This window comes from Ctenopharyngodon idella, chromosome 14 (genome assembly GCF_019924925.1).
Source record: "Ctenopharyngodon idella isolate HZGC_01 chromosome 14, HZGC01, whole genome shotgun sequence".
Classification (NCBI taxonomy): domain Eukaryota; kingdom Metazoa; phylum Chordata; class Actinopteri; order Cypriniformes; family Xenocyprididae; genus Ctenopharyngodon; species Ctenopharyngodon idella.
In genome coordinates this window covers 23,674,597-23,688,132 of record NC_067233.1, presented here as the reverse complement: position 1 = coordinate 23,688,132, position 13,536 = coordinate 23,674,597, and the positions used below count along the sequence as shown (strand labels likewise).

The 13,536-nt window shown below is 37.0% G+C and overlaps 1 protein-coding gene and 1 long non-coding RNA gene across 45 annotated transcripts in view; one reads left to right on the top strand and one right to left on the bottom strand.

The window, feature by feature from the left end:
• LOC127525756 (protocadherin gamma-A12-like) overlaps positions 1 to 12,564 on the top strand; it is a 169,497-nt gene extending 156,933 nt beyond the window's left edge. For all 44 annotated transcript variants that reach the window (XM_051918625.1, XM_051918626.1, XM_051918652.1 and 41 more), the window contains 3 exons: positions 2,980 to 3,038; positions 7,787 to 7,884; positions 10,449 to 12,564. In XM_051918625.1, the coding sequence (XP_051774585.1) occupies positions 2,980 to 3,038; positions 7,787 to 7,884; positions 10,449 to 10,714 (423 nt within the window). In that variant the 3' untranslated portion in view covers positions 10,715 to 12,564. The remainder of the gene's footprint in view (positions 1 to 2,979; positions 3,039 to 7,786; positions 7,885 to 10,448) is intronic.
• On the bottom strand, positions 8,327 to 10,563 carry LOC127525779 (uncharacterized). The gene is made up of 2 exons (XR_007933415.1): positions 10,424 to 10,563; positions 8,327 to 9,301 (listed from the first exon to the last, which is right to left on the bottom strand). It is a non-coding gene; the product is annotated as an uncharacterized LOC127525779 (long non-coding RNA).
• Positions 12,565 to 13,536: the final 972 nt, after the last annotated feature.

Below are 13,536 nucleotides of genomic sequence, written 5' to 3'. Positions count from 1 at the left end.
GCTTTGCCATGTGTGCAGAGCATTAGTGTTTGTTTACAGATGTCACACAGTCCTTTAGGCGTATTATGTGTGTATGTATGTGTTTGGGAGCATGACACATCTATTGTGTGTTATCTGTATAAATATTCAATATGTAAATACCATTATTTGAGAGGACACTACCCACCTTCGACTTTGAGTTTATGTGTGGCATGGTCAAGTTGTGTGACCTCATTCTGATCACCGTGGTGATGGACTGCTCATTGGAATTATAAACACTATAAAGAATCTTAAATTCAAAATGGAACACAGTGAGGTTAGAAGGCAACAATGTATCATACTACAGTTTGAAATGTTTATTTTTGATACCGTTTCAGATTCTATTTTAAACATAGTAGGCGATGTACAGCATACTCATGAGAAAGACAGACGCCTCATTATGGAAGATTTTGTTTTATTCCTGACATTCCTGCAGGCAGATGTAACCTTCACGCTCTGCCCTCGCTGAATGAGCATTTTGTACACATGAGGATATGCAGGAGTCATTACTGTCTGAAAGACTCTGACCCTGAATATGAATTATGTTGTGATCTCTCTCTCATTGTTCTGATTAATCTGTTTATATGTGTGCAGAGTGAGGCGAGTCATGGTGTTCTGTTTGAGAGGTTTAGGACTGTGTGTTTATGGGTGTATTTGGCTATACTTTGCAAACAAAATTGTTCACAAAGCTTAAACTGGACAAAAACTCATTTTAAGGGAATTTGAAAATGTACAAATTGTGTAAATGATTTACATTTTCTTATACAGGTCAGGTTTAGGCTAGTCTAGGTTTACAATGTAAAAAGTTTACAATTTTGTATTTATAGGTTTACTTGTCTATACTTTTAAAACAAAATTGTTCACAGAAGTGGTCTAAATCAAACAAAATAATTAAACTAATTTTGGGGACGTTTACAAATGTAAAAATAAATGAAAAGTATGCTAAATGTTTCCTCATACAGGTCAGGTTTAGGCTAGTATAGTTATTAGGTTTACAATGTTTATGGATTTACTTGGCTATACTTGCCTATATATAAAATTGTCCCCAAAAGTTGTCGACAAAAAACTGATTTTGAAAACTCAGTTTTCTCATACAGGTTGTTTAGGTTAATCTAGTTATTATAATTAGCTTTTATATATAAAAAACATAAGCCAACAGTCAGTCCTCATTTATATAGTTCAGTAAGCAAATGTGTATTCTGTTGTGTGTTTTTATTTCAGCTGTTGTTCATCTGGCGTTTGTGGGTGTTGCTTTTTTGCCCTTTGTTTGTTTTTTCTTGTTGAAATATGAGACATCACAGAACTAAAATGGGCTCTTCAGAATAATAATTTCCTGATCATTTACTCACCCCCATGTCATCTAAGATGTTTATGTCTTTCTTTCTTCAGCTGAAAAGAAATTAAGGTTTCTGAGGAAAACATTCCAGGATTTTTCTCCATATAGTGGACTTCACTGGGGTTCAACGGGTTGAAGGTCCAAATGTCAGTTTCAGTGCAGCTTCAAAGGGCTCTACACGATCCCAGATGTGGAATAAGGGTCTTATCTACCGAAATGATCTGTCGTTTAAAAAAAATATATATATCATTTTTCACCACAAATGCTCGTCTTGCACTGCTCTGCGGTGCACAACGCATGACGTAATCACGTTGGAAAGGTCACGCATGACGTAAACAGAAGTACCGAGCAAGTTCTACAAAGCGAACGTGCAAAGACGAAGTCAAATGCCCTTTATAAAAAAAAAAAGGTAAAACAACGCCCTACCGTGGTACTTCCGCCTATGTCACATGTGACCTTTCCAACGCGATTATGTAATGCGTGGCACATCGCAGAGCAGTGCAAGATGAGCATTTGTGGTTAAAATATATATATATATATATATATATATATTTTTTTTTTTTTTTTTTTTTAGAAAATGGCCGATCATTTTGCTAGATAAGAGCCTTACTCCTCGTCTGGGATCGTGTAGAGCCCTTTGAAGCTGCACTGAAACTGATATTTGGACCTTCAACCCGTTGAACCCCAGTGAAGTCCACTATATGGAGAAAAATCCTGGAATGTTTTCCTCAAAAACCTTCATTTCTTTTCGACTGAAGAAAAAAAAGACATGAACATCCTGGATGACATGGGAGGGAGAAAATTATCAGGAAATTTTTATTCTGAAGTGAACTAATCTTGATGCCATCATATGACTTTTTAGAGTCTTTCAGAGTGTCTCTGTTTCTCTTTCTGTGTACTTATTAATTTGGTTTTGATAAATTTTTTCAGTTTTCCATTTCGATGCCCAGTCAGAGAATGCAGATGAAAAGTAATTAAATTCTAGAAGTGGAGAGGCTTTTATCATGCTGTTTTTAAGTATTATATATGCAGTTTTATTTGTGGGTTTGTGACATTTTATAGAGATAATACGCAGTGTGAGTGTTTGCTGTCCTGAGGATCGAATCACAATGGTCTTTCTGTCTTTGACCCAATTAGTCACAGAGCTTGTTTCTCGCTCACTGGAACAGTCCTGGTCTCTCTCTGTGTGTGTGTGTGTGTGTGTGTGTGTGTGTGTGTGTGTGTGTGTGTGTGTGTGTGTGTGTGTGTGTGTGTGTGTGTGTGTGTGTGTGTGTGTGTGTGTGTGTGTAACCGTAACTTATTGAGCACCCATCCATTTCAAATGAAACCTCTATAAGTCGTTTGTCAAAGCTGCTTCTGACATTCATTTAGATTTTATTATATAGTGCCAAAGGAAACATGAGCACGATGAAGTGAACAAGTCTCTCGTTCTCATGGTTTGGTCACATGCTGTGTCCTCAAGGTCACACTGACGGCCGTCACCACACACAGGATACACACTTACATCATTCCTCTGTCCCCATGGCAACAGCAAGGTCACACAAATATACTCACAAACGAATGGTGAATCTTTGCTTTTCTTTTTATATGTCATTACTCATGTTTTTCCTTTTGTCTCATTACAGCAAAAACCACCCAGCGGTGACTGGCGTTTCACACAGAACCAGAGGCCTGGGCCCAGCGGGTGAGTAACACACACACACACACACACACACAAACACACACACACACACACACACGCACGCACGCACGCACGCACGCACATGTTCAGATTTGCATTATGTAAAAACAGAAAGTCCCCTCTTTTCAAAAACATTTGCATTGAATACATGGTTAACACACATTGAAGTGCATATATATGACTATATAGAGCAAGAGATGATGTACAGAAATAGATTTGCATGCAGATTTGCTTTTGTGTAAGAGACAAATGCTGCCTTCATGTACAGAGGTAAAAGAAATAGCTTATGTTGTGAACAATAAACTATATGAATTCAAATCAAGCTAGTATTGCATGCACAGTGTACATACTGCATATTGTATAAATAAGAGTTTGCCAAACATATCCAAAGAGAAATAGAGAAACAAAAAGAGAAAGAAACTAGCTGTGTGCTGAATCTTAATGTTCTTCTCCTCTTAACAAAATGGCTGCTGTTATTCAAGCATTTACCCCTCCACCCCCAATGCCTCAATCTGCCAAGAGACAGAGAGAGAGAGACAGAGAGAGAGAGAGAGGGGCCAGAAAGAGTAAAAGAGGGGGACAGTGAGGTTTATTGCCATGCTAATGCCTGTTATAGTCAATGCATTGTGCTGAAACTGATTGGAACCATTAAGATGCCAAAGGGCTTTGACGCTTTGACCATTTCAGTGTGATTGACAGCAACTCATCCAATCAGGTGCTCTTCAGAGGGAGGGGCCGGTCACAGGCAGCCAATAGGGTCCTGATTATCTCGTGTGCCAGTGTTCACGGCGCATCGGTTTCCATAACAGACGTTACACAACACATTCCAGCCTGACAGGACCCAGTTTGAAAGAAGCCATTTGGAAGAAATTAAATCTTTTTGTTTAGTTTAAATTGGCAGTGCTACATATATAGCAACGGGCCCAAAGACCTGTGTGCTGTTAGCAGGATTATTATAGGTAACTAAAACTAAAACCATTTTTTAAAAAAACTACATCACTTAAAATAAAGTAAATGTCACCAAAAATTTGGTGTAGGATTTGCTTGAAAAAGCTAGGAAACAATTCAGAAATTGCTAATTAATTAGAATTAGCAAAATTAGAATTAGTGTGTTCCAAATCATAGTATGTTGAAATGAGTAATCCAAAGATACCCGGATGGTCTACTTTTTCCTGTTAGAATCTGAAGTGCAGATCAGTGTACACTCCAATGGCTAATATTGCCCACAACCCATTGCACATTGGACGAGGATTCGATTAGACTACAAACATGAATAAAAAGTGTTAAAAAACTACAAACAAGTTGGATGGGTGAGTCCAACGGTTAAGTAGAGAAGTTTAGGGGTTTGTTAAAAAAGAAAAAAATCATTTTTACAGTGTAGTTGCCCAAGCCCTGAAAGGGCGAAGGTCCTAGTGTTTTCCTAAGGATTATTATTATTATTATTATTTTAATTTTTTCCCAACTTCTTGGGCACTTTTGGGGCCCTTACCACACTCCAAAAAGGAATTATTTTACATTTACCCAGTTTAAATACATATTGCCCATTGTGCACAGTTGCCCTGAAGCCACCAGGGTGGCGGTGTCACCGGGGCTTAGGCCCGTCATCGCTGCTTGCAGCTATATTATTAATTTAGTTTAACCTAATGTAAAAATAACACTGTAATAAAAATTTAAAACTTTAACTTCGTTCAAAATATATTATACTCAAAATATTAAAACCTCTAATAGTATCTTAGCGATACTAAAGTAACAACATAACGGTTGTCCGTCTTTCAGTTTGGTTCTCCTATCCCCGTTTCCAGCAAAACATCATAGTTAATTTCAATCTTTTTTTCAGTTCCTTCAAGCTCCAGCCCACACATGTAAGATGGACGCCGCCGAGCAGGCTGAGGTATTGAAGTGTAGCTAGTGTCCCTGCTCGTTCCTGTAGGTTTTTGTCCTGGATCAGGTTCCTGAATGGTGCTGCATTAGTGTCCAATAGTGATGCTGGGGCCCTCAGGGGCCGTTCTGCTCATAGAATAGAATGCAGTGTGTAGCATTGTGCCTATAGTAGTGTATGATTTGTTTTGTTGTAGTGCATCCCATGGTTTTGGAACTGTGAAGGGAATTGTACAACATATAATGACGTAATGTCTTTTGTGTAAACGTTTGTAAGGGGTTTTAGGAATTAATAGCTACAAACAATGACATCTTGGACCATAACTCTTGGTTTTTGACAGCCCGCGCAATCTGGTCCACAGGAAGTGATTATCCGACCACAGGATGTGATAATGCTGACCACAGGAAGTGTAATTTCCTGCAAATGTGATGAGAAGCTGATTATGGAGAAATGAGGCATCTTATCTTCATGCTGGTGAACAGGATCTGTTGCCTGTTGTCCTGAAGTGTTGCTCCAGGATATGCCAGTTAACCCGGTTTGCATTGTTCTGTGTCTAAGCAGCAGTGGTTAAAGATGGTTAAAGATCTGAGCTGGTGGCCTGAAGGTTGCAGGTTTGACTGTCAGTACTGATGCATCATATGAAATGAATTCAGATCAGCTCTGGTTCTCATTAGTTGTTCACTCTAAAACAACATCACCCTGTTTTTTCCCCTCATCTTGGCACTGCGAGTTTATCCCTTTTGAAATGCTTGGCAAAAACAGTCTTTCCCTTCTCAAATCTCTTTCTGCTTTTCATTCTTTCATCCATTCTTTCTGTCACTTTTTCCTTCACATGCCTAAATTACTTTTTTTTTTTTGTTCTTGAATTTTTTTAAACTTTAAAACTCTCTTTCCTCCCTTTTTTCTATCTTTTTTTCTTTATTTCCGTCCATCCATCCTTCTTCCTTTCTTTCTTCCTTTCTTCGGTCCATCCATCCATCCATCCATCCATCCATCTGTCCCTTTCTTTCTTTCTTTCTTTCTTTCTTTCTTTCTTTCTTTCTTTCCTCCCTTTCTGTTTGTCTTTCTTTCCTTCTGTCTGTCTGTTAGTCTTCCTTTCATTCTCTCCCAGTTTTCCTGTCTTTGAGTCTGTTTTCATCCTCTGTTGCCGCCCGTTCTGCGGTCGTGTCTTGTATGCAGATGTTGCTGTTAATCGTCTGGTGTCTGTGGTGTTAGACTGTTTTACAGCCGCTGGGCTCATATAAGACAGGAAGTGAAACCCCGACTTTCTTTTAACCCTTTCAGAGACAGACGGCCTTTAGCATTAGCATCTCATCCATTCTCTGTGCTGAAGATGCTAATTCAAACTTATTTGTATTATGCCCATACAGACCGATGGTGTGATGGACGTAATGGTGAGATGGTGTGTTGCATAGTTTTGTCCTGTTTGTTACGCCCTGAATTTCAAGAATCCGTATTAATTTGAGTTAAACAGAATGAAAGGCTCCAAGGGGCCTCATTTAAAAAACACCAATGTTCATATTTTTAAAAATGCTCTTTAACGTAGCAGGCGTACACACTTTTCCTTGTGGCAGAGTCGGAGCACTGCAGGTATTTGGAAATTCTTGCCCCTCGCGATTCTCAAGTAAAGCGTAAGGACGGTGACTGGTGCTCTTTTATGTATATGTTGATGACATTAATTAGGTGTTGTTTACAAGGTGGAGATCTGAAACCATTCAGCTGCGCACAATTTCAAGATCATTTGCGACCTTAGTGTTCATAAGTTTGGTTTCTTTCTTTTTATTCATTTATTTATTTATTTTTAAAGAAATTAATACTTTTATTCAGCCAGAATGCATTCAGTTGATCAAAAGTGACAGTAAAGACATTTATAATATTACAAAAGAGGAATAAATCACAGTTTACACAAAAATTCAACTGGTTTCAACATTGATAATAATCAGAAATGTTTCGTGAGCAGCAAATCAGCATATTACAATCATTTCTGAAGGATTATGTGACACTGAAGACTGGAGTAATGATGCTGAAAATTCAGCTTTGATCACAGGAATAAATTACATTTTACAATATATTCACATAGAAAACAGTTATTTTAAATAGTAATATTTCACAATATTACTGTTTTTACTGTATTTTTGATCAAATAAATGCAGCATTGGTGGCAGAAGAGACTTCTTTCACAAACATTAAAAAATCCTGACTCTGAACTTTTGAACAGCGGTGTATTTCCTGATGTTTGGGAACAGGATGAGGAATCTCCATTATCCCTCTCACACGCAGAGAAAAGAGAACATCCGGAGTTTTTTATGAGGAACAGCGATTTGTCCTTTGTTCATGTATGGTAGTTGTTATTAATTAAGGAAAGTATTTTAATGTCATCATTTTAATGTTTAATTAACACATTATGTATTGTTTGTGGAGCTTTAATCTTCCAAATAAAGCTTGTGTGGTAGTGGGGAATTAATGGTGGTAAATTGGAAGAGTATTTGTTGCTTCTCCTGGTTAACGACAGTAAAGAAAGTTTGTGTGTGTAATGAGGTGAATTTTAGTGCGATCAGGGCTTTTGTTCACCGTGGATGCAAATTGAACACGCCTTTGAAGATCAAGTCGCCACACATGGAAATGTTCAGTGGTTCTGTGTGCGTGCGCTGTAGTTTTCAGCAGCTGTTACCTCTCGTTCTCCAGTCATTTACGTTTTCCACCAGCGTTCCAACATGGTGTAGTTAAAAGTAACATGGAGGATTGAGTGTGTGTGCTAAAATGAGGGCACAAAGCGCCACACACACACACAGACACACACTGCAGCTGTTTCTGATAGCAGCATTACAGAACGGCCTCTGTTTTGCTGACTCTACTTCCTCTTCCTCTGCAGGGCTGCTGCCACTCCTGAGGTTGCCGTGGGAACAGGACCCTGGCCCAACCCCCCCACCGAGGCCGAGCAGCTCCAGGCGCTGATGGCCGCTGCTAATGGTGAGAATCTCTCTCTTGCGCTATATTTTAATAAGCATCACTATGTATTAGATTGTGCATATGTAATGTTGAAAACACATGAGAAACAGTGTTGACTTCACAGACTGTCAGTTCTTTCTAAATAAATCGGTCATTTACATCATAATCAGATCAGGTTTTGCATAGATTTGTGTCTATCACGTTGAATGAACACAGAGACAATTCAGCGGCCCGTATCTATGTAAACCACATCAAAGCTGGTGACAGCAGCATGACATCATCCTCTCATGTTTCCCTTTATTTTCACTGCTGCTGTGACTGAGAGAGAACAAAAAGAAAGTGACTCATCACACAACGTTGCTGTGGTATTTGCTCATCATTTAGATGGCAGCTGCTGTTACATAAAGCTAATAACTAACTCTACAGACTAACTTGAAAAAAAATCTTACCCCAAACGTTTGAGGGGTGTGTGTGTGTGTGTGTGTGTGTGTGTGTGTGTGTGTGTGTGTGTGTGTGTGTGTGTGTGTGTGTGTGTGTGTGTGTGTGTGTGTGTGTGTGTGTGTGTGTGTGTGTGTGTGTGTGTGTGTGTGTGTGTGTGTGTGTGTGTGTGTGTGTGTGTGTGTGTTTTACAGGCAAAATTCTAGTTTTCATTGAATGTTTCTGAAAGAAGTCTCTTCTGCTCACCCAGTCTGCATTTATTTGATCAAAAATACAGTAAAAACAGTAGTATTGTGAAATATTATGACAATTTAAAATAGCTGTTTTCTATGTGAATATACTGTAAAATGTAATTTATTTCTATGATGACCATGAATTTTCAGCATCATTACTCCAGTCTTCAGTGTCACATGATCCTTCAGAAATCATTCTAATATGCTGATTTGCTGCTCAAGAAACATTTCTAATTATTATCAATGTTAAAAACAGTTTCTCATTTTTTTTGGAAATTGTGATCCATTTTTTTCAGGATTTTTTGATGAATAGAAAGTTCAAAATAATATTTATTTGAAATAGAAACATGTCTTTACTGTCATTTTTGATCAATTTAATGCATCCTTGCTGGATAAAAGTATTCATAAAAAACATTTACTGACTTCAAACTATTGTCAGCATATGTAAAAGCAGATTAGAACATGAGATGCAAGTGGAATAATTTTATATTTGTTCTGCATAGACTCTTAGACAGACATTATCGAGTTATTTGTTTCCCATCAGGGAGCGTGTCAATGTTTCCACTGTTCTGTCCAGCGTTGTTTTGTGATCAGCCAATCAGCAGGTTTCCATTAACACTCAGTTTTTTTGCATTTGTCATTGTTCGTTTTCTAGGTTAAAGTCTTGTAGAATAATCTTTGTTGGGTTTAAAAAGAGTTTCTGGTTCATTTCAGTTTCTGGCCTCCTACTGGTGTTTCCTCCTGATGTTATTTATGCAAAGTGACACCTAGTGAAAAAAAAAAAAAACTATAACAAAATGTATTTAAAATGACATATCTCTTGAGACTTGCTGACATAAATATTATAATTAAACTTTATTTGGAGTACTTCTTTATTGCACAATGCACATTTCTTAATATTACGTCTAAAATGTGTTTTAATGTCATTGTTAGTAAGGATAATATGATCACTATATAATATTTAAATGCAAGATATTTAAAGTGTACCTAAAATGTACTTGCAATAGTTCCAGGTATACCTAAGCACATCTTTAGTTGGACCTCAGCACTACTTCCGGATAACTGAAGTGCATTAAGTACAAAATTAGTTGTTCCAATTTAGGAGACTTTAAGTATACCAATTTAGTATATCAAAAGTACAATCGCAGGGTATTTATATTAAGCACATAAATATATAATTGTAAATGTAGTATACTTAGCATAAAATAAATGTATTTCAAATATATTTTGGTATAAACTGAACAATGACATTATTGCAAAGCAGCTCTACAAAGTTCATTTCATAATTGATGAACTCTGAAACATCAGCACTGACTCGAGCTGATTGATGAAATTATTTTCTGTACAGCTGCTATATTAGCCATATTAAGCTTGTTTCATAATTTGAATGAAATTTTCACTATTATTGAACTAAACTGAATCAACACTGAACTTACTTGAGCTGAATGATGACACTATTGTCTTCTGTAGAGCTGATTTACAGCTGAACTTCATAACTGAACTTGAGTTCGCTTCATAACTAATGAACTGGTAAAACTTTATTTTGATGGTCCACATTCTGCTGACTATAAGTAATGTTGCACCTACATGTCAACTAACTCTCATTAGATTATTAGTAGACTGTCTGCTTAATATCTGATGACACTTTATTGTGATTGTCCACCAAAAGACATTCTATTGACTATAAGTCACTCTGCAAGAATGTCAACATATTTCACTACCCCTAACAGTCAACTAATACTCTAATGAGAGTTCATTGACATGTATGTGCAATGTTACTTATAGTAAACAGAATGTCTAAAGGAGAGCATCAAAATAAAGTGTAACCAATGAACTTTGCAACATTGACACTGTCATTGAATCAATATTAATAATCCTCCGAAAATCACCTAACAGAAAACTCTTTCTCTGCAGAGGTCAGCGAGGCGACCAACACTCTGGCTCCAGGCACCATGGGTCTGAGCACCCGCTACAGCCCTCAGTTTACCCTGCAGCACGTCCCCGATTACCGTCAGAACGTCTACATCCCCGGCAGCACCGCCACTCTGACCTCCAACCAACAGCAACCCCAGCAGGCCCTGCCTCCACCGCAGGTCGCCGCCGCCGCCCAACCCGAGCCACCCAAGGCTGCCCAGACGCCTGCCAGCAAGAAGAAATCCACCAAGAAGGAGAAGAAGTAGAGCGCTGAGGCATGGTAGATACGTAGGGGTAAAATTTAGTGAGGTTGAAATAGCTGGACAACTCCATCCTGTGCTGTTCTGAGGTTTGCTGGAAAAATATGAGGGTAAAAAAAACTGTCAACGTAAACCCACTTCTCAGTTTCATCTAACTGCTTTGCGTTTTATTTTTTTTTCCTGCTCAAGTACTGTAAAATCATTTGCATATAATTCTGAACCCTTTGAAATTTCAGATTTTCATGCTCACGTTTGCCAAGTTTATGCAACTTTTAAGCGACACTATATTCCTGCGTATATCTAGCCAATAATGTATTTACCACAGTACTTTACCGTGATCATCATGACATCTGGACAGAAGGAGGAAATGTATTATTATAACAATCATGATCTTGTTTATACAAAGACACAGTGTCCATTGCTGCATTTCCTGACGTGCCCAGTAGGATGATGCGATGTTTGTAAAATGCATCATGATTATTACTTTTGTTGTTGTTTACTAAAATACCACTATGGACTTTTTTTTAATTGATTATTTTAGAAGTGTTCCCATAGATGAAATTCAGGTGATTATTTCTGCATGCTGTTTTTTGCGCCATAGATAATCGCCATGTCACCTGACGTCTACAAACTTCTGACAGAGGAGGTGAGCAGTTAAACCATCCGCTTTTATTGTGTTTTCTTTCAAGTAATCTAAGAATGGATTCCCCTGTGTATCACTGAGCCAGAGATTAGTTGTTGTTTTTGTTTTTTTAAACATTAACTGAATGTTTTTGGAGCATTAGCAACGTCCGAGCCATAACGGGAGCGTTGTTACCTGTAAGTCCATAAGCACCTGCAGTGGAGTATCGTCCTTAGTATTCAGTATTTCCAGGTCATCCTGAAGTGTTGAAGCTCTTTATCAGTTTTGGTTGTAATTTGATGAGTTATTAATGATGCTCACTATGAGTATCTGCTGTTTTGATGGTGACAAAACCTCCATGTGCAACAAGCTCAGTGATTTCAATATGAATGGATTCAAATTCAATTCTGGTTAAGATGCTGTTTCAGAAGGCAACTTGTGCTCACTGAATGTACAACAAGCACATTTTAAATCCATTAGAGTCAGTTAGTAGAACCTTTGGAAAGCTGGTGTTCTAGAACATTACTTATGATACAAATATTCCGTCCAAATGCTGATTCCGGATCACTTTCGCATTGACATACTTTGTAAATAGAAATCAGCCCTTAAAAACACACATGAAACCTTTTTAGATAATCTGCTCAAGAGGAATGGCTTACTACTGGAATGTCATTTTATTTTTTAGAAAAAAAATGCACAAAAATATTAAAATGGAGTAAAAGGAGAAAGAAAAAAAAAACATTTGACACTCTGTGTTACCAATGTAGTTCTTTAGTACTATGAAGACCAACTAACGCACCTGTAAATAAAGAGTTTAACTTTTACTTATGAAAATAAATAGACACACTCTTAGTCTAGAAGTTGTGATGTTATGCATATATTTTTGTGTTCATCTTTCCTCTTTTCCTGTCACACTTTTCCATGAAAAGACACAAAATGGAGGACGAATAGACCTAAATGCCTCTGTTTATTAATTTTGTGATCTCTGTTGTGCTTACATGTGAGAATGCTTTTTAATGTCTATATGAAGAATCTGAATAGATCTATTATCTGTGTGTGTGCGTGTGTCTGCTGATGCTGTAATCCCGCTGTAACATCGCTGATAAAACGCTTTGATTCCCGGCTCCTGTGTGCTACTTGCATTTTATATGCTAATATTTATATTGCTGTTTTATTTTATTTTATTTTTTTCTTTTCCTGACACTGACATTTCAAATAAAAAGTTCTCAAATTATTTGTTTCATTGTTTTAAATTATTCTGAATTTATGCACAATAATACAATGTAATAACAGCTGTTTAAAGTGTGGATCTCATATAAATCATATTTCATGTGTATTTTCTTATATATCATATTTCACCTGGCAATGTTTTTTTTTTTTTTTAAAAAGTATTGAAAATTAAGCTGTGTGTGTGTGTGTGTGTGTGTGTGTGTGTGTGTGTGTGTGTGTGTGTGTGTGTGTGTGTCCATACATTCATACATATGTATACCCACCTACACATACTTACATTCATACATACATACATGCACAAATATACACATACATGAAAACAAAAATACATACATTATTTTATATATACATACCTACAGCTACCACACATACCAATATATATGCAGATAAGTATAACAGATAGATATAGATACCTAACAAATATAGATATGCGTATATGAATGTATGTATGTGTATATTTATATATGTATAAATTAATATATATACGTACATTCATACATACACACACACACACATATACATATATACACATTTCATGCACACACACACACACACATTATATATATATATATATATATAGGTAGATATGCGTGCATGAATGTATGTTCATTATCATGAGTTTTCTCACCTCTTTTGCTAATGAAATAGTTTCTGATGTTCACAGAATATTATGCAAACTATCCTGCCAAAGCATTAAAAAAGAAAGAAAAATGAAAAATGGAGCAACAGTCCCCTGAGGGTTTGATTTGCCTTAAAGAACAACTGAACGTTACTTCAATTTACAACTCGAGTCCTGTTTCACTGTTCAATCTTGAATAAAGTTTTTTTTTTTTTTTTTTTCTGTACAGCAGTCTAAAGCTCTGCAGAAGCATGTCCGGTTCACCAATAATGACAACTGATTTGGCTCTTGGTTTAGTGCTCTGAATTCTCAGCTCTATTTTAGTCAAATTAAGCTAGATGAAACAATCTTCTCTTT